We start from the raw sequence: 26,762 nt of genomic DNA, 5'->3' as shown, positions 1-26,762 counted from the left end.
GGTTTTTCTTCAAAGTGGTAATCATGTGTGTGGTAGACTAAGGGGATGAGGGAACACTTGCTGTGGCCCAACGCCACCAGAGACCCCAGTGGATAAGGACCCGGTGGCACACACACCCACGGAGGATCGCAAAAGCAGCAAGGGACTGGCAACGTCTGAAGCATTTTCAGAATCTTGGCAGTGAGATTTCTGAAAGCTTCTTCCTGACTTTGGCAGCTGGGCAGCCCAAGACCAGGCCCCTGGAGGAACAGATTTCCCTCCACCACCCAGCACTAGAGAGGGACTTCCCGATTCCCTGGAGTGGCTGTCAGTGGGCTGGCCTCCGGAGCCTCCACTGTGGGTCCTTACCCCAATCACTCCCTTTAATCATTGTACTGTGAATGTCTGCTCAATGGTGTGTGTGAATTGCTCACAATAAATCTTGAATTTGAGAATCGCTCATTGCCTACTGGGTCATCCTGAAACCTTTTGGGAAAGTGACAGTTAGCACACAGCTGGAGGAAATCTGGTTAACAATTAAAATGAACCTGACTGGGTGCAGTGGCTCATGCCTGTAATCCCAGTACTTTGGGAAGCCAAGGCGGGTGGATCACTTGAGGCCAGGAGTTTGAAACCAGCCTGGCCAACATAGTGAAACATTGTCTCTACTAAAAACATACAAATCAGCCAGGTGTTGTGAAGTGTGCCTGTAAACCCAGTTACTCAGGAGACTGAGGCACCAGAATTGCTTGAACCTGGGAGGCGGAGGTTGCAGTGAGCTGAGATGGCACCACTGCATTCCAGCCTGGACAACAGAGTAGGACCCTGTCTCAAATTACAAAAAGAAAAAGAACCCAACGGCCCACTTCATTTCTGCTGTCCCTTGGAATGGTGGTGGCTGGATGGCGCCCTTCTCCACTCCAGATTTCAGGGCGCAGGAGTTTTCCTGTAGCCTCCAGACCCAGAAACGATCACCCAGCAGTGTGGCCACAGAATTCCTGCAGTGAGGGTGGAGGTGGCATCCAGGGTTGCCAGGGGGTTTCTCTCCTTGTGGGGAAGCTTCCTCAGCTCAGACCCCATAGAGGAGCAGGGATGGGAGGTAGGATTCAGCCCCCTTCCTCTCCCAAAACCCCTAATAAGCATCACCTACTACCTACGCTCTAGGAAATACCTAAGATGCAAGTCTACTACTTTCCTAACATAATCCAGTCTAGTTTTTTCTTTCACACACTTTTAAGTTCTGTGGTACATGTGAAGAACGTGCAAATTTGCTACATAGGTATACATGTGCCAATCCAGTCTAGTTTTTTCTTTCATACACTTTTAAGTTCTGGGGTACATGTGCAGAACGTGCAAGTTTGCTACATAGGTATACATGTGCCAATCCAGTCTAGTTTTAAAACTAACTCTTGCAGGACTGACATTCACCTTTTCTTAAAGCGTTTTTCCCCCAAACCCTACTAGCATTTAAATTTGTTATGAATAAAAGAGAGAACATCTTGCACTTTAGACCAAATGCACTGCTACCTACCAAAGCCCCTGAGCTGGGTGAGCAGGCCGGCGGCAGAGGCGCCAGGGAGGCAGTGGGAGGCGTGTCCACCGCGACGCTGGGATTCCTGGGCGGCAACTGCGGTCCAAGGCTGAAAGATGACGGAGCCATTTTAGGAGCCCTTTGGGACTGACACCGGGGGTGGAGGTAGACGCGTGGTTAGCATCACTCCACTCTACTTCCCAATAACAAACGTGATTTAAAATTTGACCAAATAACTTGGGCCATCCCAATTGCCCAGCTCGGCAGTCACCCGCTGTTAGTGTTGATAGGGTGGGGGCGCAGGTCTCAGCTGTGCCCGGGCTCCTTCTGCCACCCCTGGGACTGTCCTGCCTCCCTTCGTCCACCGCACCCACTCCACGATCCCGGCCAACTACGCTGGACCCCGAGGGTGCGTCCGCCCCACGCGCCGGGGAGGCCCCAGGCATCGCATCCACTGGGGCGGTTGCGGCGGGGGAGCACCGGGCAGCGGTCTTCCAGCGCATGCCCCATCTCGGCCAAGCTCGGAACCCCCTTTATTCAACAGGATAGGCGAGGACTCCTTGAACCTTCCCTTCCCAGCGACCTCCGCACTCTGACTTGGGTTTGCTTTGGCGGGTTCGCAGGAAATAGAGGTCGATGGAAAGCGGTGGTCGGCGTTCGGGTGGGCTCGTGGCCCACGCAGCAGTGGATCTGAAACTTTCCCGGCGCCCTTCCCGCTTACTAGAGTCCCTCGGAAACCTCCCCCAAGCCCCGTCCCCCACCCCTTCCCAACCTCTCCTGCAAGAAGGCCGCGGGTTAGTGGGGGTGTGTCTGATGAGTCATCAGGAGCCTGGGCAGCCTGGTGGGAATCAGAATCAGGCGTGCTCCGAGCCCGCCCATCAGCGCCCTTGCTATTATTATTATTATGTTAGTTACTAGCAGCCGAGAAGATGCCCCCGCCGTGCCCGTGCTCCGGAGTGCTGGTCTCCGCCACGAAAGCCGCTCTCCCAATGCCCGTTTCCGTGCTCCTAGCGCGGTTACTGGGCGCTGCCCACAGAAGCGACACTCACCGGTCCCTGCGCAGTGCAGGAGTGCGGCCTCCCTCTCTCGCTCCGCGGCTTTTACTCCGCGCCCAGCCCCGCCCCGCCCCGCCCCGCCCCGCGCGGCGAAGAAATGAAACTCACAGACCCTGTGCTGAGGGCTGCTCCGGGCGCAGAAACGAAACCTGACTCCTGGCCCCGCACTGGCAGCACGTGGCCTCCCGGGAACTCGCGGGAGAGGCAGGTTCTCGGGCCCGAACCCAGGCCTGCTGAATCAGGAGCTCGTTTCATCAGGCCCGTGTGAGGATCCAGGTGCTCCAGAGGCTCGCTAATGGCCGGGAGTCATCCAAGCCTGCACGTATCCTTGAACCTAGGCATGCCCTCACCCCCCTGCTCCCCCTCGTCGGTTTTGAAAACAGATGCATTGGTAATTGGGGCTCTTCAGTTCCTGCCCAGGGCTCACTGGGATGATCCCAGCACCAGCAGGGATTCCCAGGCATTGTGTGCCAATGGTTGCAGCGCCCCTATTGTCCTGAACTCCGTCCAGCACTCCCACCCCCACCCACCCCCATCAGGCACACCCATATCATCTTCCTCCTCTCCCATTTCTAGGCCTCCCTGGAGTTTGGCTCATCTGGTCTCTCCAGGGTGGAAACGGGTGTGTGGAAGGAAAATAAAATAGTAATAATAAAATTTAAAATAATAAACATAGGTAATAGTTAACATTTAGTATAAGCTATTTAGAAGTAAGACATAGGCTAAAATTTTAAGCAGCCTCTCCCAGCACTGCTAACAAGTTGCAGATGCAAGCTTATCTCGAAAGCTTATCACCTGCCTTGGGACTCCAGCCTTATCCAGCTTGGAGGATGACTAGTCAAGATAACTAAATCGCCAATTTCCTCAGAATTGTCACGGGTTAAGTAATTTACTGTCTTTGTCTGAAACCTGTATCCTACCTTGTTTTTCCTGTCTCAAACGACAAATAAGCAAGCTGCTTTCTTTGTTGGGGTTGGCAGTCATTTGGAGCATGAGCCTGCTGTCAGTCCGGGTGCCCAAATTAAAAGTTCTCTTTTGGTCTCCAAGGGTCTCTTTGTCTTCCTTGGATAGAATTTTACTGCAACAAGTGGAAGGGGTTGGGGAAGGCTGAGTCAAGCAGACCCATGGGTGGCCCTCCCTTTGGGAGCTCCCATTCCCGGCTAACTGGCTGTTGAGTGGGAGATGGCATTTCCCTTTGGGAGCAGTTGGCACCCCACTTCCATTCTTCTTTGCTCAGCTCAGAGTCCCTTACAAGCCCCACTAAAGACTTCCATGATGAGGAAGGGTCACCCCCAACCAACCCCAAGGCCCAGAACCTGCCCCAGCTTTAGGTCCTGGGGTCAGGGGCAACCTGGATGGAATCAAATTCAATACTGCTGCACCTACAAGAGGGGGAGGAGCCCCCCCAGCCCGCTCCCTGTGCTGAAGTCTATTTTGCTTTGCAGGATCCACTCCTAGGGCTGGGCAACCCCATCCAAGTGGTTCTTCATCCAAGGGGTTCATCCAAGGGAAACACAAGTTCTCCCAGGAATCAGCAATGACCTCACCTCAACACACACACACACACTCATCCTCTCTGGCCTGTTATTTTCTGGTCAAGAACCCAGGCAACAGCACATCCTGGGGGGCTGTGAGCAGGCTGGGCTGATGCTTTCTGAAGCAGGAACAGTGCCTTGGGAATGCAGGGTAGGTGTGAGCAGAGCTGGCACTCATGTGAACAAACACTTAGTGATGCTGCTGCTACTTCCAACAGCGGGAAGCTTCCCTAAGGGCCCTTGTTCACAAACAAAATCAGAAAGAGCTGCAGGCAATTGAAAATCAGATAGAGGCACAGCCTCAGCCAGGGCAGGGCGTGGAAGGGCAGTGAGGCACCCTGCCCAGGAAACAGCACACATAGCTCACTCCCAGTTGGTGCAATGCCTTCTTAAGTTTTAACGCCCTAGGCACTTCCCTTGTCCACCCCAGTCCCTCCCTGGCCTTAGATTTTGGTGCTTCATTGCCTCTAATATGCATATGATATGGCAGGGCCCTGGGGAGCACAGGTGATTGTTTTGGGGTGTAATTCAGCAGTCATACAATAATAGCTCATGTCTACTGAGCATGTAGTATGTGTTAGGTGTCAGAGAGAGACAGGACTAGCTGGATTTCCTAGGCCAACTAAGAATCCCTAAGCCTAGCTGGGAAAGTGACCATGTCCACCTTTAAACACGGGGTTTGCAACTTAGTCCACACCCGACCAATCAGGTAGTAAAGAGAGCTCACTAAAATGCGAATTAGGCAAAAACAGGAGGTAAAGAAAGAGCCAATCATCTATTGCCTGAGAGCACAGGGGCAGGGACAGTGATCGGGATATAAACCCAGGCATTTGAGCCGGCAATAGTAACCCCATTTGGGTCCCCTCCCATTTTAAGGGAGCTCTGTTTTCACTCTATTAAATCTTGCAGCTGCAGTCTTTTGGTCGTGTTCGTTACGACTGGAGCTGAGTTTTCACTTGCTGTCCACAACTGCTGTTTGCCACCACTGCAGACCTGCCGCTGACTTCCACCCCTCTGGATCCAGCAGGGTGTCCCCTGTGCTCCTGATCCAGAGAGGCGCCCATTGCTGCTCCCAGTCAGGCTAAAGGCTCGCCATTGTTCCTGCATGGCTAAGTGCCCAGGCTGGTCCTAATCCAGAACACTTACCACATGCCCCAAGATTCCATTCCTTGGAATCTGTGAGGCCAAGAACCCCAGGTCAGAGAACAAGAGGCTTGCCGCCATCTTGGAAGCGGCCCGCCATTATCTTGGGAGCTCTAAAAACAAGGACCACCCGCTAATATCAGCTAGAGGGACTTGTGTGCGATCACTCACCTTAACAGCCACCCTCCCAGAGGAGTAGGATTATCATACCATGTTCTCCATGACAAGACTGAGGCCTAAGGAGCTGGGTTCCATACTGGTAGAGCTATGGTTCCAATCCAGGTGATTATTCTCCAAACCTGTGCTCTTCAGCACCTCCTCGCTATGCTGAAATCAAGAGGCAGCTTCTGTACTTAGGAAGCTCACAACCTCCCACCTAAATTGCAAGGGATGTGCGCTCTACTAAACAAACAGCAGTTACTCTTTTTTTTTTTTTTTCTACCAGATAAGTTTCACACTCTTAAACTTTGAGAATGGCCCTCTGTTCTTCCAGGCAACTTCTGATCCAGTCTCAGTCCTCCCTTGCCATCCCTGAACTCAGCACCCAGGTCACACTCAGAGGCTTTGTTGATGCCCGTCCCTCTGCCAGGCTGCCCTCTGTCCACAGGCTCAAAGGGAAATTTATCTCCCCTGCCTGAAGTAAAGGAGTAAGAGAATGGCTACTCCACAAAGCAACCCTGAAGGCTGCTAGTTGACCATTTTTATGATTATTCTTGATTATATGCTAAGCGAGGGGTGGATTATTCATGCCTCCCCTTTTTAGACCATGTAGGGTAACTTCCTGACATTGTCATGGCATTTGTAAACTGTCAGGACGCTGGTGGGAGTGTAAAAATGAGGACCACCACCGGTCACTCTTGTGGCCATCTTGGTTGTGGTGAGTTTTTGACCAGCTTCTTTATTGCAACCTGTTTTATGAGCAAGGTCTTTATGACCTTTATGACCTTGTGCTGACCTCCTATCTCACCCTGTGACTTAGAATGCCTTACCTGTCTGGGAATGCAGCCCAGTAGGTATCAGCCTCGTTTTACTAGCTCCTATTTAAGATGGAGTTGCTCTGGATGCGCCTCTGACAACAGAGATCTGTTTGGGAAAAAGAATGGCAGGGTTGATGGCTCAGTTCCCAGGCTTGATGTTTCCCTTGGCATAAGGAGTTTGGGGGTCCTGAGATGTTATTTTCTTTGGCACACCTGTCCTCCTCCAGGCCCAGGTGGACTTACATGCCTGACACCACAGGCTCCTGGGCACGCAGGGCCCAGTGGAGCCTGGCCTTGTGGCACTGGCCTGGCCTCTGCTACGAGGCTGAGGACCGGGTCAACCGGCAGCCCCAGGCCCACGGTGGGTGCCACTGCACTTGGGATCCGGGCACAGCGTGGTTCGGTGCTCCTGGAATGAATGAATGGGGAATCGGAACGCCGGCCCTGGTCCTGCAAAAGCTGGCCTCAGGGTTCTCCCTGAGGAGAACTGGGCTGGCTTCTCCCTGCGCTCTCTGCCCCCGTCGCGAATTTCCTAGACAATTCAGTTTCGGTTTCATTTCTGCTCCCTGGTTTCCAGAAACGAAAAGTCAAATTGCATGACTTCAGGCTTCAGAATCCAGGAGGCGGGGAAGAAGGGGGCGGTGCCACGAGGAGGGGGTGGTGGTGCTCACAAACACCACTGGCACCTCCCCCAGCTTGGATCCTGTTCTGCTGGGCTGGGGATGGGGGCGGTCGCGGAACGGTGGAGCATCCCATAACCGGCCAACCTGCCCATCCTCCTGGCTGCATTGCCTGCAAGTCTGTCCGCCTGCCAGCGCCTCCGCCCCCGCCTCCGCCCCCACCCCTGCCCGCTTTGTCCTGCCTGGGCGCGAGTACAGGGACTGGTTTTCTTTGCCTCGTTTCGTTTCCTCTTCTGTGCGTGTGGTATAGACCCATGCTTCTCAAAGGGTGCTTCCTGGAACAGCAGCATTGGCTTCACCTGGGAAATTATTAGAAATGAAGGGTCCGGGGCCATCCGAAGACCCCTGCATTAGCACCCGTATTTTAAGGGCCTTCCTCAGGTGATCCCTTGGCAACTGGGCATGAGAGCGCTGGCGTCTGGTGTGGTTGCTCTTGGCCCTCAAGGTCAAGGCGGGACTTTTCCTTCATGTCTGCCTGGGGCCCACCAGAGAGCCCTGCCGGGAGGAGCAGAGGCTGAAATCCTTTTATACTGGTGAGCTTTAGAGAGTGGAGCTGGGGGCTGCAGGACCTGGGTTCAGGCACTGTGTACAGGTGGCCCAGCTACTGAAGGAAAGCAAAATATTTTACCCCAAAATCTTTGTTTTAATTTTTTTTTTTTTTTTTTTTTGAGATGGAGTCTCACTCTGTCATCTAGGCTGGAGTGCGGTGGGGGTGATCTCAGCTCACTGCAACCTTTACATCCTGGGTTCAAACGATTCTCCTGCCTCAGCCTCCTGAGTAGCTGGGACTACAGGCGCCCACCACCATGCCCAGTTAATTTTTTTTGTATTTTTAGTAGAGAAGGGGTTTCATGGTGTTAGCCAGGATGGTCTCGATCTCCTGACCTCGTGATCCGCCTGCCTCAGCCTCCCAAAGTGCTGGGATTACAGGCGTGAGCCACTGCACCCGGCCACTTCTACTACTTTTATATTTCACTCAGCTCTCTAAATTTATTTCACCTCTAGGTACTGTTAAATCCTTCCCCCATGATCTGGGATTTTTGGGTTCCCCAGTGAGGATGTGTGTTTGGAGGTGCTTTCCCCTCTTACATCTCGGGCGCTCAGTTTTTCGGCTGTCTCACAGTGTTTGCAGTGACAAGCCACTTCTTTCAAAGGGTCTGTGAAGTATTTTGGTTTTCCTGCTGTGTTCCTGAGGTAGTTCTTGGAGAAAAAGCTCACAGTGTGAGTCTCCACATGCTGTTCTGTCCATCCAAGTGGGAAATGTACATGAGTCCTGCCTCTTAACCACCATTTTCCCTCTGAAAAAAAAAAAAAAAAAAGCCAGCTTCTTCCTTTTAGGTTGACATTCTTAATTTTGGAAATCAGTGCTAATGAAACCCAAGTGTTCCTTTGGAAATGTAGTTTGAAGAGTGAGGCTCCCTTGGACCTCCCAGCCTTGTCTAGCTTCTGTGTGACTGTGATGCATGGGTGAGACAAGCAGAGGAACAACACAGACTTCCCACAGAATCTAGAGAAAGAATACCTCTGCTGTTTTAAGCCACTAAGTTTTGGGGTGATTGTTACACAGCAATAGATAACTGGAACATATCCCCGAATTCCACATTTGGAAGATTGCAAGTAATCGATCAGTGTCAGTCTTTCCACGATCATTTGGCTTGCTTCAGGCCAGATCTGCTGCCTTTTGAATTAGAGATACCGTTTTCCAAGTGTTTGGTCATTGCTCGAGTTTTGTGTTCAGAATGCACATGTCTATTTTCTTACTTGCTGTAATGGACCAAATTATGCGTCCCCCGCCCGCCCCCCACCCCCTACCGCCCGCCACACAAATTCATGTGTTGAGGTCTTAACTCTCAATGTGACTGCATTTGGAAGTAGGGTCTTTAAAGAGGTGATCAAGCTTAAATGAAGCCCTGAGGGTGGGGACCTGATTCAAGAGGACTGGTGTCCTTGTAAGATAAAAGAAAGACGCCAAGCATAGACCTGGTGAGAAGGTGGGCAGTCTGTAAGCCAAGGAGAGAAACCTCAGGAGAAACCAAACCTAGCAACACTTTGATCTCAGACTTCCAGCCTCTGGAGGTGGGAGAAAATAAATTTCTGTAGCTTAAGCCACCCAGCATGTGATATTTGTTATGGCAGCTATAGCAGACTAATACACTAGCATTTGAACACAAATCAAAGAGACCTCTGCAAGAGACCTCTTGGGGATGCTGGTCAAGCTGTGATTTTTGACTTGAACTTTCTTTTCCAATATCTTTTACAGCAAATGAAGAAAGAAATTCATGTAATCTTTCTTGTCTGTACCCCTGAACAAAGCTGAATGTTTTTGAGGCCCTCTTTTCACCTCAAACTTGGGTTTTAAAACAAATCAGTAATGATATTTATTCTATTGTCTTTTTATTAAGGAATCTATATGTTCACAGTTTGGAACATACAGGAAAACATGAAGAAGAAAATAAAATTACCCGTAATGATGATCAGTGGTGTGAAGTTCTCTGTGTGTGTGTGTGTGTGTGTGTGTGTGTGTATTCAGAGACAGTCTCGCTCTCACTCTGTCACCCAGGTTGTAGTGAAGGGTGCAGTCATGGCTCACTGCAGCCTCAAAGTCCTGGGCTCAAGGGATCCTCCTGCTTCAGCCACCTGAGTAGCTGGGACTACAGGTGTGCATCACCATGTCTGGTTACTTACAAACCAATTTTTTTAGAGACAGGGTCTCACTATGTTGCCCAGTCTGGTCTTGAACTCCTGGGCTCAAGCAATCCTCCTGCTTCAGTCTCCAGAGTCACTGGGATTAGAGGTATGAGTCACTGAACCTGCCTACATTTTTAAAAAGTCTCTTTGCTTTATTAAATTCCTCTTCAAGACTTCACAGAGCAATGGTAGCTCATCATAATCAGGGAAACAAGAAGAAAAGAGAATCACTCAGGCTTCTTTCTGGGAGGCAGTGGAGAATCCGGGAAACACAATGACAGTGAACCATGGGAAGCAGGGGGCATGGCCAGTGGATCTGAAAGGGACCAGCTAACGGTCACTAAATGTCCAAGGCCTGGGCTTCAGCGATAGCCTCAGGTATCTCCGTTACTCCAAGGCACTCATTCGTTCAGTGAGATGTCATTTATTAAGCAGTTACAATGTTGCAGGTGCTGTGCAAAAGACTGGACATACAAAAGAAGAATTTGACCTGGACCTTCCCACTCTGGGGTCTATAATCTTGTAGGGGGAAGGGAACACAAATGCAAATTAGTAAAGAATGAGAGCAGTAGCTTAGGACACTGCAACTGTGTGCTACAGGGCCCAAGGACTGGAGACCCCCCCTTCATGAAGGTCAGGGAAGAGCTGGGTGGTGGAGAGAGCTGAGCCTGTGTGGAGCCCTGATGTATGCTCTGATGCTGAGGGAGCACAGTAGAGATGGACACAGATAGTAACAGAAGAGTGTGGCCCCGAAAGCAGAAGCAGCATCCTGCACCGTCTCCCCTTAGAATGAATGAGTATTTACAAGAAAACAACCACAGGCATCGCCGTCCTTCAATGGATCTCTTCGCTGGAGAATTGACAGAGCGCGTGCCGCGCCTGAGTGAGCCGATAAATTCTCTCCTTAAGCATTCTTCTCTTGGTGGCGGTCTCACTCTGCTCTTGAAGCAGCCAGGAATAGCGATTTTTTTCCTGTAGTATCTGCATCATGGCTTTCTGCAAGGAGTCACCATTCTCTCGGAGCATAAAATACTGAATTATAAATGGGATCTGGTTGGCGAGACGTTTGCTGGTTTCCTGGAAGAGGGAGAAAGAAGGGTTTGCTGGAATGGTCTCAGCCCAAGGCCTGTGGTTGCAGAGAGAAGGCACGGAGTTCTCAGATGGGCATATGGTTGCCTTGTGAAGCCCTGGTGGGCCCGCCCACCTCCACTCCAGTGGTCAGCATCAAGCCCCATGAAGGTTCTATCTGCACTGACCCCTCTTTACTTCCAGGCATCCCCTCTAGCACTAAGAATCCCCCTGTTAGGCTAGCAAGCCCATACCACCTCTGGGCATCCCCACAGCTCCTCCCTGCTGGAGAGAACCCCCGGCCCAGGACTCCCCTGGCTCCCTTCTGGGTGCGCATCAGGGCCATTTCGAATCCTCCCCTCATTCCATCTTCATAGATGCAGCCAGTGTGTCTGGCAGCCAGGTGCCTGTGGCTGGGAAACCACTCTATTCTGATTGAGAAAGGGCTTCGGGAGGTGGGTGTCTTTGCAGTTTAAAAGCTATTTTTCCTTCCTGGGCACAGTGATACTTGCATACTGGATAGAAAGTCAGAGGCCAAAAAGTTCACTGGGTCACAAAATCTAGGGAAAGGAAATTTCATTCCTATCTTGTGGGGCTGGCGAGTGTGGCACGTTAGTGCCTTCTGGACACCAAAGAAAGCTGATTCATAGCCATTATCATTGACGTTTGTTGTATTTTGCTGTATTCTGATCATAGTAATTTTGTAATTCATGGACTGCATATGAAATATAAAGAATTTTGGGGTCGGAATTAATTTTGAGTACATGCTCTGCTCACTTTAAAAACTGATTGTGGGGAAATTAATTAAAAATGCCTTCGCAGGGCTCGTGTAAAATTATAAATGAGAAAATATACAAGTAGTTTATCATAGTACAAAAGGGCTTAATACATTGTAGTGGTCCCTCCCTCCTTCCCTCAGCAAAGCCTCTCTAGGTTAGCATAGTCCCTGCTCAACTCTACAAATGCCAGAGAGCACAGATCCTGCCCCCCCCCGGGGAACTCACGGAGAAGTAGGCATTCAGGTGGACGCCTATTTCATTAAAGGAGGAAACTGAAGACTCGTTAATGGGAAAATGAGAGTTCAACTTCATATTCTGTGAAGGCTTCCCCAGAGGGTTAAAAATCTCTTCTCGGACTTTCTTCACAACAACACTGTAAATCTGATCTTGACAAAAAACAATCTGCTCCATTCTGAACTGAAGTTGGATCATGTTTTCTGCCTTTTCTGTGTGTCTCACTTTTATGTCTTCAATCTTGCTCTGGTTAGATAAGAAAGACAAGCACATTACTTCTTTTTCTTCTTTCCTGTTGGCTTAAACAAATTTGGAAGTACTATGATGCTGAACTCAGAATTAAAACGAATCTGAGGTCAAAGATGTCCTGAGACTTGAAATGGTGATTTTTAGAAAGTCCCACTTCCCCCTTTCTGTCCTTATGAACCTGGTTTCTTCACTCCCCGCTTGCAACATACCTTCTGTCCTGCCCTTTCTTCCTCTCTGGCCATCGCCAGTCCCTCCCACACCACCAGCTTTCTGCTCCTTCATCAGGAACAGGCTTAGTCCATGCTGTTGGGACGGTGTCAGTCATTCCTGGAGTTCTACTTCTGCTGGAATGGTTTCAGTACTGACACTGGGATAACAGTGTGATATACCTGTTTCCCAGGAATCCCAGGGCTCCTACGTCACCCATGCAGTCAAGGAAGAAAGGTTGACTGGGCCCGGTGGCTCATGCCTGTAATCCCAGCACTTTGGGAGGCTGAGGAGGGTGGATCACTTGAGATCAGGAGTTCAAGACCAGCCTGGCCAACATCGTGAAACCTCATCTCTACTAAAAATACAAAATTAGCTGGGTGTAGTGGCGAACACCTGTAATCCCAGCTACTTGGGAGACTGAGGCAGGAGAATCACTTGAATCTGGGAGGCAGAGGTTGCAGTGAGCTATCACACCATTGCACTCCAGCCTGGACAACAAGAGTGAAACTCTATCTCAAAAAGGCTGGGTGTGGTGGCTCACACCTGTAATCCCAGCACTGGGAGACTGAGGCAGGTGGATCACCTGAGGTCAGGAGTTTGAGACCAGCTTGGCCAACATGACAAAACCCCATCTCTACTAAAAATACAAAAATTAGCTGAGTGTGGTGGCAGGCGCTTGTAATCCCAGCTACTTGGGAGGCTGAGGCAGGAGAATCACTTGAACCCAGAAGGCAGACGTTGCAGTGAGCCGAGATGGCACCACTGCACTCCAGCCTGAGTGACAGAGTGAGACTTCATCTCAAAAGAAAAAAAAAAAAGGAAAGAGGTGATGTAGCGGAGAACGGGGATCACAGAGTCACTGCCACGGACTGAACATTTGTGTCCCCCACCCCCCAATTTACATGTTGAAAACAAAGCAGAAAGGTAATGGTATTGGGAGGTGGGAGGCAATTAATCATGAGGGTAGAGCCTCATGAATGTGACTGAGGCCCTTATAAAGGAACCCCAGAGAGCGCGCTTTCCACCCTGTGAGGGTACACAAGAAGGTGGTGGTCGTCCGCAACCTGAAAGAGAGTCCTCACTGCCACCTGACCATGCCCACACACTGATCTCAGGCTCCCAGCCTCCAGAGCCATGAGAAACACATTTTTATTGTTAATAAGACACATCCAGTTTGTGGGACTTTGTGATAGAAGCTTGAACTAAGACTGTTATGTCCTGGCTTTGAGTTTCTTTTTCTTTTTTTTGTTTTTGAGATGGTGTCTCGCCCTGTTGCCCAGGCTACAGTGCAGTGGCACAATCTCGACTCACTGCAACCTCCACCTCCCAGGTTCAAGTGATTTTCGGCTAATTTTTGTATTTTTAGTAGACACAAGGGTTTCACTGGGTTGGCCAGGCTGGTCTCGAACTCCTGACCTCAAGTGATCTGCCCGCCTCGGCCTCCCAAAGTGCTAGGATTACAGGCGTGAGCCACCACGCCCGGCCTAGGCTTTTGAGTTTCAAACAGACTTTTTGAAACTGAAAGCAGAAGCAGTGGCTTGAGAGTAAGAGGGTGAGTTTCAGAGGTGAAGTTTCACGGGTGCTGGTTCTTTCTCTCTCTCTTTCTTTTCTATTTTTTTAAGTATATGTGACAACTGTGAAAGAAAAATAGAATCTTGGGACCACAAACTTACTATACCAAAGGGAAAGTTAACTGTCTTTCTTTTGTTCCCAAACAGAAGCTGTGATTTCACATGCACACTTTATCCAATGTAAAATGTAGATTTACTGAGCGCGAGATGAATGCATGATTGACTTGCCCTCCACGCCTTTCTTTTCACATATAACATGTAGATTCATTGAGTGCTGGTCAGAGTCTTACAAGAGTATGACCTCTGCCTCACTGCCTACCCTCCTTTCTTCCCCGCTTGCTCTTTCCTTTTCAAATACTGAAGTTCCTCTAAACCCTCGTTAGGAAAAGCACAGGTCACAGATCGCACTGGGACTTGTGTTTCTTTTTCCCAGGTACATCCTCGACCTGGGCAAAATAAACCTCGGATCGAGGCAGATCTGCCTCAGTCACTTTTTGATCTACACAACGATGTACGGTAGCCCTTTTGGGAGTAGAAGCGGCCTGTGCTGCACTCCTCAAGATTTGTGACACAGGAGGCAACGCACCCCCCAGGCTCTGATGTGGCTCTGGGGAGTGTGCAGGCCATGGCCTTGGAGAGCCCCGTAGTCCCTGGTATGGAGCCGGGAGCTGTTGCAAGGCTGTGTCTATCCAAGGGCAGCACAAAAGAGGTGAAGAGCCTTGGTGGATGCCAGAGTTCCCATGGCCCAGAGCAGTCAGGCCTGCAGCAGAGTGCTTCATGTGTCCCGGCGGGGGTTGGCAGGAGCTCAGGGACCAAGGGGACCAAGGTCTGGGAAGGACAATGGACATCTTGGTGACTGGGGACCAGGCAGGTCACCCACCCCATGAGCAGGCACCTGGGACGCAGACACGGCCCCTGAGAAAGTGGGCGAGAGTCAGAACTGAGATTTAATTTTTACCAACAGGCCAAAAGGGTGAAAGAAGAAATTAATTTACATGATGGAAAAATGACAGAAATTGTCCTTCTTGCTTGCCTGCACTAAGGAATGAGATTTCAATCCACGAGCCCAGGCCTGGGCAGAAGAGGAATTTTATTTAGAGCCCATGTGGCACATGCCCTCTCTTGCCTTTGCTGAAGGTAACTCAGGGAAGAGTTGCTAAGTAGAAACCCACAGAGCAACATCTTGGAGTCAAACATACAAACTTGGGAGTAGGACTAGTGAACAACGCTGTGCTTTATGCTTGAAAAAGTTTCAGCCTACCAGCTCGTCCTCGGTGGAGCCCCATGTCCTGCGTGAGGTCATGCAAAACAGATGGCAGGGCACGGGCCTCCTTTCATTTCTCCTGGGGAGTGAAGCCTCCTCCTGAGCAGAAGCCAAGCAGGCAGGTGCTCCTGGAGTCGCCAGCCCCGCCAGCCCTGCCAGCCCCGCCAGCCCCACCAGCCTGCCATTGTATCCCTGGCCTCATGGTTCCACATGACAGGGTTCATATCCAGCTTCTCTCAAGGTTAAACAGCCAGTGGTCCAGGTGACTAGCAAGTGAACTCTGGGCGCTTACCTGAACAGTATGGTTAAGGTTAAAGAATTCACCAAAATGTTTTTTGGCCATGTTAACGAAAGCTTGCCGGATAATTTCTGACCAAAAAAAAAAAAAAAAAGAAAGCATCAGTAAAACACAAGCAGAAATAAAATGGTTAAAGACATAGGGAGGATGACTGATGATACCCTGACCCATTCCAGGAGACTGAGTTTCCTAGGCCTGCAGACCAAGATAGGAGAGGGTGAGATGTCATTCCAGGGACATGCAGTCCAGCCCTCGTGCGCCTGGGCAGGTCCCGTCCGTCTCCCGTGCCTGTGTGCATGTTAACCTCTGACTATTCCTCACATCATCAGGGGTCCGCAACCCCCGGGCTGGACCAATTCCAGTCCACGTCCGGTAGATGTGCAGTGAGCTAGTGAGCATTGCTGCCTGAGCCCCACCTCCTTTCACATCTGCAGTGGCACCAGATTCTCACAGGTGCACAAACCCTATTGAGAACTGCGCATGCGAGGGATCTAGGTTGCGTGTTCCTTATGAGAAACTCATGCCTGATGATCTGTCACTGTCTCCCATCACTCCCCCGGTGGGACTGTCTAGTTGCAGGAAGACAAGCTAAGGGCTCCCACCATGATGAGGATTCTACATTATGATGAGCTGTGTAATTATTTCATTATATATTACGAAGTAATAATCATAGAAATAAAGTGCACAATAAATGCAATGCAGTTGAATCATCCCAGAGCCATCCCTCTCACCCCTCACTGGCCTGTGGAAAAATTGTCTTCCATGAAAGCAGGTGCCGTAAAGACTGGGGACCGCTGCCTTACACAGCTGTGTTAGGGGCTGCGTATGATACAGATGAAGCACATGTGCACCCTCTGCCTGTCCCCTAAAGACAAGAGAAACCATCTTCCCCACGTCCTCCGTATGTTTGAAGGACAGCGATGGAAAGCGCCTACCGCACTCAGCATGCTTCCCCATCTCCTAGAAACCTCAGTACGAGTTCTCAGGCAGAAGGGCAGAATCTGCAGCTCTGACCGGCTCCCAGGCCTTGCCAGTGCTGCTGGCTCACAGACCACACCAAGTAGCAATCTAGCACACCAGTGAGCTGGTCTGCAGGCTGTGTTTGGTAACTCCATTCCAATCTCTTCCTCCAAGGCATTGGGGTCTATGGAAGGTATGAGAGTGATGGTTTGGGAGTCCTGCATGAAAGTCCTCACCCACGGCTTTCTGGAGCATGCTAAGGGCGGGCTCCACCAGGTGCTGGATGTACTGATGCACGATGGTCTCAAATGTCTTGTAGTTGACAAATCCCAGAAGCTCCTTGCCTCGATACTGCTTTTCATATTTTTCAACTTCTTCATGGATAATATTTTTAACTGCAACATCAAACAGACCTCCATGGTGAATTCTAATAATTCTGCAGACGTTGTAAAGCTAGCAACAGTTTTTTAAAGTCTTGCTCCCCACTGCACGCAGAGGCAGTGTTGCAGAGTGGAGTTTTGTTCACAATGAGAAAAATATTCATGGTCAGGAGTTTAAGAAATACTGACTTTTGGGAAACAAAAATCTTATTCTATGAAAATGTGTTTCAATTGAAAGTCATCACCCCAAGAGAGAAGTTACTATTTCTAACTGGTAGGAACAACAAAACAAAACAAAAACAAAACAAAACAAAAAAAACCTGATTAGAGGCCAGGTGTGGTGGCTCATGCCTGTAATATCATCACTTTGGGAGGTCGAGGTGGGAGGATCACTTGAGGCCAGGAGTTCGAGACCAGCCTGGGCAACATAACAAGATCCTGTCTCTACAAAAATAAAAACAGATTAGCCAGGCATGGTGGTGTGTGCCTCTAGTCCCAGCTATCTGTGAGTGATCGCATCACTGCACTCCAGGCTGGGTGACAGCAAGAGCCTGTCTCTGAAAAATAAAAACAAAACTAAACACGAAAATCTGATCAGTTAAATGAATATGGAAAATTAATCTTGTACCCCTCACCTCCTAAGCATACAGCTACAGATTACAGTTGGAGGGATCTTACCATGGAGGTAAATAGTGCTGTTTTCTCCAAGTGCCAGAACAAAAACACAACAGCATACACACAATGAGATGGTTTGGCTCTGTGTCCCCACCCAAATCTCATCTCAAATTGTGTTTGGCTTTGTGTCCCCACCCAAATCTCATCCCAAATTATAATCCCCATGTGTCAAGAGAGCAAGTGAAGACACTTTGGGGAGCAGTGACCCCAGGTCCTGCCCTGGTGGATGAGGATGCTGCAGCCCCTGGGCAGGGGGAGCTCCCTGGGACTTGGAGGTGGTTTGTGGGTTAGCATGCCAAGGCAAGACAGGTCACGCCAGGAAATCGATAAGATCTCCTGGTGGGAGGTGATTGGATCATGGGGGTGGTTTTTCTCATGCTGCCCTCATGATCATGAGTTCTCACGGGATCTGATAGTTTAAAAGTGTTCGGGGGCTGAGAGTGGTGGCTCATGCCTGTAATCCCAGCCCTTTGGGAGGCAGAAGAGGGCAGATCACCTGAGGTCAGGAGTTCGAGACCAGCCTGGTCAACGTGGTGAAACCCCATCTCTACTAAAAGTATAAAAATCAGCTGGGCATGGTGGCACGCAACTGTAATCACAGCTACTTGGAAGGCTGAGGCAGGAGAATTACTTGAACCTGGGAGGCTGAGGTTGCAGTAAGCCGAGATCACACCACTACACTGCAGCCTGGGCAACAAGAGTGAAACTCCGTCTCAAAATAAATAAATAAATAAAGTGTTTGGCAGCTCTCCCCTTGCTCTCTCTCCTGCCACCTTGTAAAGAAGGTGCTTGCTTCTCCTTTGCTTTCTGCTATAATTGTAAGTTTTCTGAGGCCTCCCCAGCCATGTGGAACTGTGAGTCCATTAAACCTCCTTTCTTTATAAATTATCCAGTCTCAGGTAGTTTTTTATAGCAGTGTGAAAATGAACACACACACACACACACACACACACACGCCCTACTGGCACCTGGGCTGGAGCACATGGGAATCGAAACTTTGCCAGGTGAAGCCAGCAGGCTCTTGTAAAACCAGGGATCTCCCTGGTCTTGAATTAGGGGCAAAGAGAAGGAGGATTGGGATGAGTGGAATTGTTTGGGTGACCTGAGCACATTTTAGCACTTAAAATACTGCTACTTCATCTAGTCTTTACTTACTGTTGAAACTAGATCATCATACCCTAAACCTTCCAGAGGGGGAGATGGTAAACGATTTCATGTGGACTCCCCCCTCCCGTGGTCCCCTGGCACCCATGCTGAGCTCTGTCTTAATACCACCAAAATAAATAAGTATCCCAGGTCACTTTTTCTACCAGGCTGAAGTTTAGCTGCTACTAACGAAGGCTTTGTGTCTGGTGTGTCCACAACAGGCACTACGGCCAGCCAGCAGCTGTGCACTCAACTCAGTGGCTGGAGAGCCTTCATGTGGGGCTGGCCCCCAGAGTCATCTGGACCTCTGCTTTGGGCACAGGCTTCCCTCCAGGCACTCAGAATAGCGGCCCTGAGGTACCCTGGGCTGCTCTGCGAATTCCTCAGGTGGGCATGGAATGCCATTTAGCCTCAAAACCAAGAAGCAAGGCCAGGAACAGAGGCTGACATCTATAATCCCAGCACTTTGGGAGGCTGAGGCAGGTGGATTGCTCGAGCCTACGAGTTCAAGAGCAGCCTGAGCAATGGTGGTGAAAACCTGTCTCTACAAAAAAGTACAAAAATTAGCTGGGTATGGTGGTTCACACCTGTGGTCCCAACTACTCAGGAGGCTGAGGTGGGAGGATCACTTGAACCCGGGAGGTTGAGGCTGCAGTGAGCCATGATTGCGCCACTACACTGCAGCCTAGGCAACAGAGGGAGACCCTGTCTCAACAAAACAAAACAAAACCAAGACGCAAGAGGACATCAGAGGCAGTGGAATTGCCCTGTGTTGAGTTGCTGAGGTCAATGCCCCATATTTCTGGGTCTTGGTCCTTGAGGGACAGTTGCTGATTACCAGGCGTTTCAGAGTCTTGGATGGGCGTGTTCTGCTCTGGGCACACTTATGTGCTGGACATAGCCTCCAGTCTAGGTAAATACCACCCTGTTTTGTGGGCAGCCCTGCCCAGAACTTACCTTTTTGGGTATTAGTTGCAAGTATGCCTATCCAGTTTTTAAAATCCTCTCTGATTTTGTTGTATAAACGGGTCTCGTTCTCCCTTACAACTTCTTCTCCTTCTATTAACTTTTCGATGTCCTGATTAAACATCTTGATTTTCTGAAAATGATATAAAGTCAACAGTCTGTGCTGAAATCATATGAAAGAACTGGGACCGGTGTTGTAAGGAGATGTCCATCCACATGCCTCATCTCATGGGTGAGGAGGGGGAGGGACACAGTGTCACGTGGAGGCCCGTGGAAATCCTCACCTCAATCAGAAAGAACATCTTGTCGGCATCCTGGCTGGGGATGTCAGCACCGCAACGCCGCAGCTCCTCGGTCGCCTTCTGGTGGCTCTCCCTTATTTGTTCTTCTAACAATGGGAGCGATTTCTAAAGAAAACAATTGCAAACAATCAAACTATGGCTTAAGAGATTGGCCAACATATTTCTTTGGTATATGGGTAGGAACCCTTTAAAGCATGCAGGAAGATCTGGAATTTTTGTTATTTTGTGAATCTCAGTGAGATGGAAACCAGTCAAGGAGCCCAAAGAGAGTTTTGCATGCAACAGGCATGTCCCACAGCTTGGACGTCTTGGCTCGGAATTTTGCATTCTGCTGTGCAATTGGAGTGGTGAGGAATCGGGTGGTGGACAGTTTTTACTTTTGTTTTGTGGTGGTTGTTTGATTTGGCTTGGTGCCTTGTAATTCCAGAATAAGAACACTTGAATATAATGTGCAATGTCTTAGTAAAATGGGATTTTTGGTGACAATGTGAGTGTTATAAACTGATAAACACTGTGTCTTAGGGTTGGCGACACACTCCACACCTCATTTAATCCCCACACTGTCGTCTGCTGCCAGTTTTTTGTCAGAGAAGAAACTAAGGCTCAGAGAATCCAATTACTTGCTATCTTCACAGACCTAGTGAGCAGCAGTGGCCAATCGCACCCTGCCTACCAACTCCCCAACCCTGCTCATAAACACTGCAGGTGAAGACACCGTGGGGAGCAGTGACCCCAGGTCCTGCCCTGGTGGATGAGGATGCTACAGCCCCTGGGCAGGGGGAGCTCCCTGGGACTTGGAGGTGGTTTGTGGGTTAGCTTGCCAAGGCAAGACAGGTTATGCCAGGAAATTGATAAGGTCTCCTAGGCTCTTTTTTGGGAGACAGTTTGTATCTGTAGGCAAAGTGTATTACCTTCTGATATTTCTAATTGTCATTGTTATAATTCAGTCGATTTAACATTTAAAAATTAATTTAAAATATTATACATTTTAAATTAAAATATTTGTGTTGAAAAAAGTTATAAAAATACAACATTTTTATTTTTGCAAAAACCAGACGTTTTTCTCAATTAGACAGGGATATAGCTTTCAGAAACCTCTTCTGCAAACTTCGTGAATTCCGCTGGAATCAGTGATTCTCAAAGTTTATTCCCAGGAAGACCTGGGAACGTAGAAATGCAAATCCACAGGTCTTACATCTAAGTCAGAAACTCTGAGTCTGGGACCCAGGAATCTAAATTTTTTTTTTTTTTTTGAGACGGAGCCCTCACTTTGTCGCCTAGGCTGGAGTGCAGTGGTGTGATCTCAGATCACTGCAACCTCCACCTTCTGGGCTCAAGCCATTCTCCTGCCTCAGCCTCCCAAGTAGCTGGGACTACAGGTGCACAACACCACGCTGGCTAATTTTTGTATTTTTAGTAGAGACCGGGTTTCACCATGTTGGCCAGGCTGGCCTCGAACTCCTGACCTCAGGTGACCCACCCGCCTCAGCCTCCCAAAGTGCTGGGATTACATATGTAAGCCACGATGCCTGGTGTGCCCAGCAGAATCTAAATTGTAACAAACTTTCCAGGTAATTCTTGTGTACCTTAAAGTTGGAGAACCACTGGCTCCTTCCAACCAAATTTTCTTTGAGTATGTGCTTCCTGGCTCAAGTAAGTCATTGCTTTTGTTTAATACACAATTTAGCATGGGCCAAATCCTAGGATCTGGAATAATCTTTGCTCAAAGGGTAAACTTAAATCTTCCCATGTTGCTTGGCTTCATTTGTGAAGGTTTAGGCAAGCATTAAAAATATTCAATTTCTCAATAACCACCAAACCGAAGTTTTTCTATAATTGATGATGTCATGAGGCCCTTGTCTGTAGTTGTCTGCTTTTGAGAATCCATAAAAATGGATTTATTTCTTACAAACCAATTATTTCTTAGAAGTTTGAGGCTAGAAGAATTTTTTTTTTTTTTTTAAGACAGAATTTCGCTCTTGTTGCCCAGGCTGGAATGCAATGGCACGATCTCGGCTCACTGCAACCTCCACCTTCCGGGTTCAAGTGATTCTCCTGCCTCAGCCACCTGAGTAGCTGGGATTACAGGCATGTGCCACCATGCCCAGCTAATTTTGTATTTTTAGTAGAGATGGAGTTTCTCCATGTTGGTCAGGCTGGTCTTGAACTCCTGACCTCAGGTGATCCACCGGCCTCAGCCTCCCAAAGTGCTGGGATTACAGGCATGAGCCACCATGTCTGGCAATAAAATTTTTTTTTTTACCAGGAAGTATTAACAACATATTGAAAAAAGACAACTTGCTCGCTCAGTGGTCAGTCCTTTTTATATTGCTAAACTGGTATTACAATTTGTTTCCTTCTCTTCCCCCTCCCCACCTCTGTTGACCAATTCAACCCTTTGTTTTAACACTATGTACTTGTTGCTTCCCAGTTTGGAAGTTCTTCCTGTGAGCCTATGACGGTGAGTGAGACAGTTTTCAGAGGGTACTTGTTTGCTTGTTTGGACAGAACAGTGGGGCATCTTAGCCAATTCCAGAGCAAGAGAGTGACCTGGGCATGCTGTATTCATCACTTGTCACCCAACCCACGTGGCTCACTTGGATGTGCATGATGAGTTCAGCGGTAAGTCTTTCTGCCAGTCGGGGAACCGTGGCTGACCCCTCCTCCAGGAGAACTCTGAAACGAGACAGACACTCATGCATTCAGGAAGACTTGTGTACCATCTTGCTAGTACCGGGCTTTGTATGTGGTAGGTGAGCCCAGCTCCCTGGGGCAACACTTGCCATCAGAAAAGCCAGGTGGTGCATGAGCAAGACACTTGCCACCAGCCTGTACCCAAGCAAGTGTGGGCCAGGAAGCTTCCTTCCCTTCTCCCTTTCTATCATCCCCACAAACTCATGAGGTAGGTCATCTTAGCTACAGGAAAACAAACCCAGCCTCATGGAGATTAACTGAGTTGCCCAGATTAGTATTTTATTTCTCATCACAAAAGTACGGTGCTTACTAAGTGCCGGGCACCAGTCTAAGGGCTTTATAAATATTAACACATTTAGTCATTTAACAACCCACTTTAGAGCAAGAAAGACTGAGACACAGAAAGGTTAAGCAGCTTGCTGCATTTGCTTGCTGCAGCCACACAGCAGGCAGCGTGGCTGCAGCGTGTTTGCCAATAGCAGGAATTTAGGATGAAGCACACAGGATTATTCCCTAGCGCTGCCAGTGCCTCTCACTGCAAGGGCCGGCTCTCAATGCAAGGATTTCAGATTTCCCAAAGACCTTGAGAAGCGGTTCACAAAGGGAGGTCCCTGAACTGGCAACATTAGCCTCAACCAGGAGGAACCTGTTAGAAGCAAAAGTCTTGGGCCCCTCCCCAGACCTCAGGGCAGGGCAGAGCTAGCGCTATTTTAAGGAACTCTCCGGAGAGTCTGCTGCTCACTCAGCATGGAGAACCGTGGGCCTGATTATTTTGAAATCTCCCAGCTCGAGGAGGAGAGTTTACTTCTCCTCATGTCCTCTAGTGCTATTGAAAACAGCATGTTTAATCCACTCAGAGCAGGAGCAGAGAGGAAGAAAGAAGGAACCGGGTGGTATTTACTGAGTGCTGGCTGCTGGCGCTCAAGACCTTTGTGTATGTCGTGTTATGTAATCCTAACCACATCTTGGAGAAGATGGAAAAGACAAAATTCAGAGAAGGTGGCCCATATTGTAAGATCACATAGTTAGCAAGCAGCAGACCTGCTCCGCCCAAATTCACTGTTTTCCCATTAGCTCTCCTTCAAGCAGGAGTGACCTGTGTGCTACTGGATCATTCAGGAATAACAAGTTCCAGAATGAAGGGGAAAAGAGCTCCATTCAATGGGGAAAATCCCAGTGTCCTACAAACTACAGAGTCTCTATAGGATAATTTCTATTTAATAAAACCAGTTATTATTAAATTTCTATGTAATAAAAACAAGTGATGTGCTGGCGAATGACTGTGGGCACTGGAGGCTCTAAAAACGTGGAGAGTTCCATAGAGCAGGTTTTCCTGTGTGCCGCTTACAGTGGTAAACACGGGTTTCTGGAAGTTAGGAGCTCTGTGTTCAGTCCTGCTCCCATTCACTGTTTGACCTCATTATTCTTATCTATGAACATGGGGGAAACTTCACCTGCCTTATGTATCTCTTAATAAAAGGACTCAAATCAGAAAGCAAGTGAAAACATTTTGGAAAACCAAAGTGTTCTATGCTTTACTTCATGACACATTCCAGTTTTTAATCAGCACCATCATTAGAATCTAAAAAAAACAATGATGTGTCTAAATAAGCCAAGAAATTTAACACCAAAATAAGGTGAGGCTAGGTTATACTACCTTGTGTAATTTGTGCATATACTTTGGTCATCATCCGGGCCAACTCTGGCAGATGGGCTGGCTTTTCATGGAGTCTAATTCCAGGGCTTTCCTGAAGAGTCTCACCTGAAACATGGATGTGTTTGAAAGAATGTAATCTCTTTCTTGGTTGCCTCTGCCAAACTCAGTCTGTTCACGATCTCCTGCTGGCCCCGGCACTTCACGATCATGTAGCCCTTCTTGAGGGGGTATGTGAGGTTCCGCACCACATTAATGATGCTTTTCTCGGTGCCCCTGTCCATTAGATCTGGTTTGGTCAGGATCCCTGTGAGATGGTTAAAGAAGGGAAATGGAAAGGTCATTGATCCCCTCAAGTAGATTTGACTCCTACTGGGCTATGGGCTCCTTTTTTGGCCAGCAAGGTCTTCTGCAGTCTTGATCCTCCAGTGCCTCATTCCCTCCTCATTCCCTCATCGCCCCCTTCTTTGCATTTCTTTTGGTTCAGTATCTCACCCTCTCACTCAGTTCATTCGTCCTGGATAGTTGACTTAACAAATAGTTCTTGGATGCCTACTGGGTGCCCAGCACTAAGGCAGCATGCGTGGTTAGAATGAACTGACTCCATGTACCATGTTTCCAAGAACGCCTCATTCCCTACTGAGGGGAGTCCCTCTCTAGTGTCTCCTGAACCGACTCACTCGGCTCCCTCTTGTGGGTACCTCCTCTAATCTCCTCCTCCCCACTTTCCTCTCCCCCTCCTCTGTCCCCACTCCTTCCTGCTTGCACTGGATTGAAAACTTTGAATTCCAAGTGCTTTTTTTTTGTTTATGTTGCTTGAGTGTCAAATAGCCACTGCATTTCTTGTTTGTGTGCATTGAAAAGCCCTTCCTTTCTTCCTTCCTTCCTTCCTTCCTTCCTTCCTGTCTTTCTTTCTTTCCTTCTTTCTTTCTTTCTTTCTGACAGAGTCTTGCTCTGTCACCCAGGCTGGAGTGCAGTGGCTCGCTTCAACCTCCACCTCCCCAGTTCAAGCGATTCCCCTGCCTCAGCCTCCTGAGTAGCTGGGACCACAGGCGTGTGCCACCACGCCCAGCTAATTTTTGTATTTTTAGTAGAGGTGAGGTTTCACCATGTTGGCCAGGCTGGTCTCAAACTCCTGACCTCATGATCCACCCACTTCAGCCTCCCAAAATGCTGGGATTACAGGCATGAGCCACCGTGCCCAGCCTTATTTTCTGCTATTTTGTCCTTCGTTTTAATTTGTGGATAAGTCTGGCTATCTGGTCTACTATTCCTGAACCTCTCTCTCCAGATAAATTAATCTAGTAATATACAAGAAATAAAGAAGAGTGGATATTGATAGGGGCCACACAGAGAGTTAACATAAAGTGATGTGCTGGCAAATGACTGTGGGCAGAGATACGTGGTGTAGTCTCCGGTTGGGTGGACAGGGAGGGCCTCTCTCAGAAGGCAACATTTGGACTGAGATCTGAATGAAGGAAGGAGTCAGCCTAGTGGGGGTGGAGAAGGAGCACTCCTGACCCTGGGTGAGAGGGAGCAGGGATGGCAGAGCCATATTGAAGCGTCATGAGCAAGGCAGAGAGCGTGGGAACTGAGATCAGAGAGGCAGGCAGGACCAGGTCACCTGGGGCTCTGCTTTCCGAATAAAGGAGTCTGGGGTTTATATGCATGTGAAACAGCAGCAGGAGAGAATGTAAACAGGGAAGGGCATGACTTGATTGACATGTTTGAAAGCCAGTGGAGAGGGCACTGCCATGGGCAAGGTGAGTGCTAGAACAGCAGGAGAATGTTTGAGCAGTACAGGCAGGAGACCATGGTGGCTTGGTCTAGGCAGTGACAGTGGGGATGGAGAGGAGTGGATGGATTTGGCACCTGTTTTGGAGGCAGAGTCACCAGGACTTCAGATACGTTGGACTTGGAGGCAAGGGGAGGGAGGACTCAAATGGGACTCTTTGATTTGGCTTTAGAACTGGGTGGGTGGATGGGTTCTGTGAATGAGGTGGGGAAGCCTTGGGGAGGAGGAGAATCAGGATGGAGTATGAAACCAAGAGTTCTGTTTTGGTCATGTTTAACTGGAGACATCGACCAGACAGCCAAATGAAGTTGTCCAGTTAAGCAAGGTCAAGGTTACAGATACAGATTTGGGAGTCACTGGCATGTAGATGGAATTACAAACCATAGCCAGATAAGATCACTGAATGTGACGATGTGTTGATAGAAGGAGAGCCCAGAACCAAGTTTTCCATATTTAGAGGCCTGAGAATTGAAGAGACATGAAAACAAGGAGTCTGAGAATGTGACTTCCAGCTGGCCAGTGATGGAAGCGACCTGAGAGAGAGAATGGTGAAGGAAGGAGGGAGGTTCAGGAAGGAGGGAGTGGGCAACTGGGGTGACTGCTGCTGAGAAAGGAAAGGCGAGGACAGAGATGTGACCATGTGCCCCTCAGTGCAGAGGGTGTCGGTGACCTCGACAGGAGCAGTCTCTGTCTCAAGAGGGGACAGGAGCTCAGCTGAAGCCGAGGGAGTAGACAGCATCCATTTAGCAATGGATGGGTGGGGAACCAGCTTAGTGAGCACCTGAAAATATTGACCCACTGTTCTTTTTGAAACTTGATATTCTCTAAGCCACTGTTATATTATCATCAAATTTGCTCTATTCTCATCCTTTGGGAGTATTGTGTAGATAGTCATTCAATTTTCTTTCTTTTCTTTTCTTTTCTTTTTT

The 26,762-nt window shown here is 48.9% G+C and overlaps 2 protein-coding genes across 3 annotated transcripts in view; both read right to left on the bottom strand.

The window, feature by feature from the left end:
• Window positions 1–814: 814 nt before the first annotated feature.
• On the bottom strand, window positions 815–3,135 carry LOC105542592. Its single transcript, XM_011984190.1, has 4 exons — window positions 3,096–3,135; window positions 2,560–2,721; window positions 1,511–1,619; window positions 815–977 (listed from the first exon to the last, which is right to left on the bottom strand). The coding sequence occupies exons 1-4, from the start codon at window positions 3,133–3,135 to the stop codon at window positions 815–817; spliced, it is 474 nt and encodes a 157-aa protein (XP_011839580.1).
• A 6,580-nt stretch (window positions 3,136–9,715) lies between these two features.
• Window positions 9,716–26,762, bottom strand: part of MX2 (MX dynamin-like GTPase 2) — a 43,981-nt gene continuing 26,934 nt past the window's right edge. For both annotated transcript variants that reach the window (XM_011984186.1, XM_011984187.1), the window contains 8 exons: window positions 24,147–24,345; window positions 22,288–22,366; window positions 19,673–19,795; window positions 19,380–19,521; window positions 16,458–16,616; window positions 15,256–15,332; window positions 11,661–11,915; window positions 9,716–10,665 (listed from right to left, as the gene is read on the bottom strand). In XM_011984186.1, coding sequence (XP_011839576.1) covers window positions 10,423–10,665; window positions 11,661–11,915; window positions 15,256–15,332; window positions 16,458–16,616; window positions 19,380–19,521; window positions 19,673–19,795; window positions 22,288–22,366; window positions 24,147–24,345 — 1,277 coding nt within the window. In that variant the 3' untranslated portion in view covers window positions 9,716–10,422. The remainder of the gene's footprint in view (window positions 10,666–11,660; window positions 11,916–15,255; window positions 15,333–16,457; window positions 16,617–19,379; window positions 19,522–19,672; window positions 19,796–22,287; window positions 22,367–24,146; window positions 24,346–26,762) is intronic.

This window comes from Mandrillus leucophaeus, unplaced genomic scaffold (assembly GCF_000951045.1).
Source record: "Mandrillus leucophaeus isolate KB7577 unplaced genomic scaffold, Mleu.le_1.0 Scaffold262, whole genome shotgun sequence".
NCBI classification, from domain to species: Eukaryota; Metazoa; Chordata; class Mammalia; order Primates; family Cercopithecidae; genus Mandrillus; species Mandrillus leucophaeus.
The sequence above is the reverse complement of the archived record's forward strand: the minus strand, read 5'-3'. Positions and strand labels throughout refer to the sequence as shown.

Bases quoted from the DNA above. Each gene is read 5' to 3' on its own strand.
- LOC105542592 (XM_011984190.1), bottom strand. From the start codon at position 3,135: ATGGGAGAGGAGGAAGATGATATGGGTGTGCCTGATGGGG. The intron at 2,722-3,095 runs GTGGGTGGGGGT...GTGCGGGGCCAG, and splicing joins TATGGGTGTGCCTGATGGGG to GAGTCAGGTTTCGTTTCTGC. The intron at 1,620-2,559 runs GTGAGTGTCGCT...GTCATCTTTCAG, and splicing joins CCTGCACTGCGCAGGGACCG to CCTTGGACCGCAGTTGCCGC.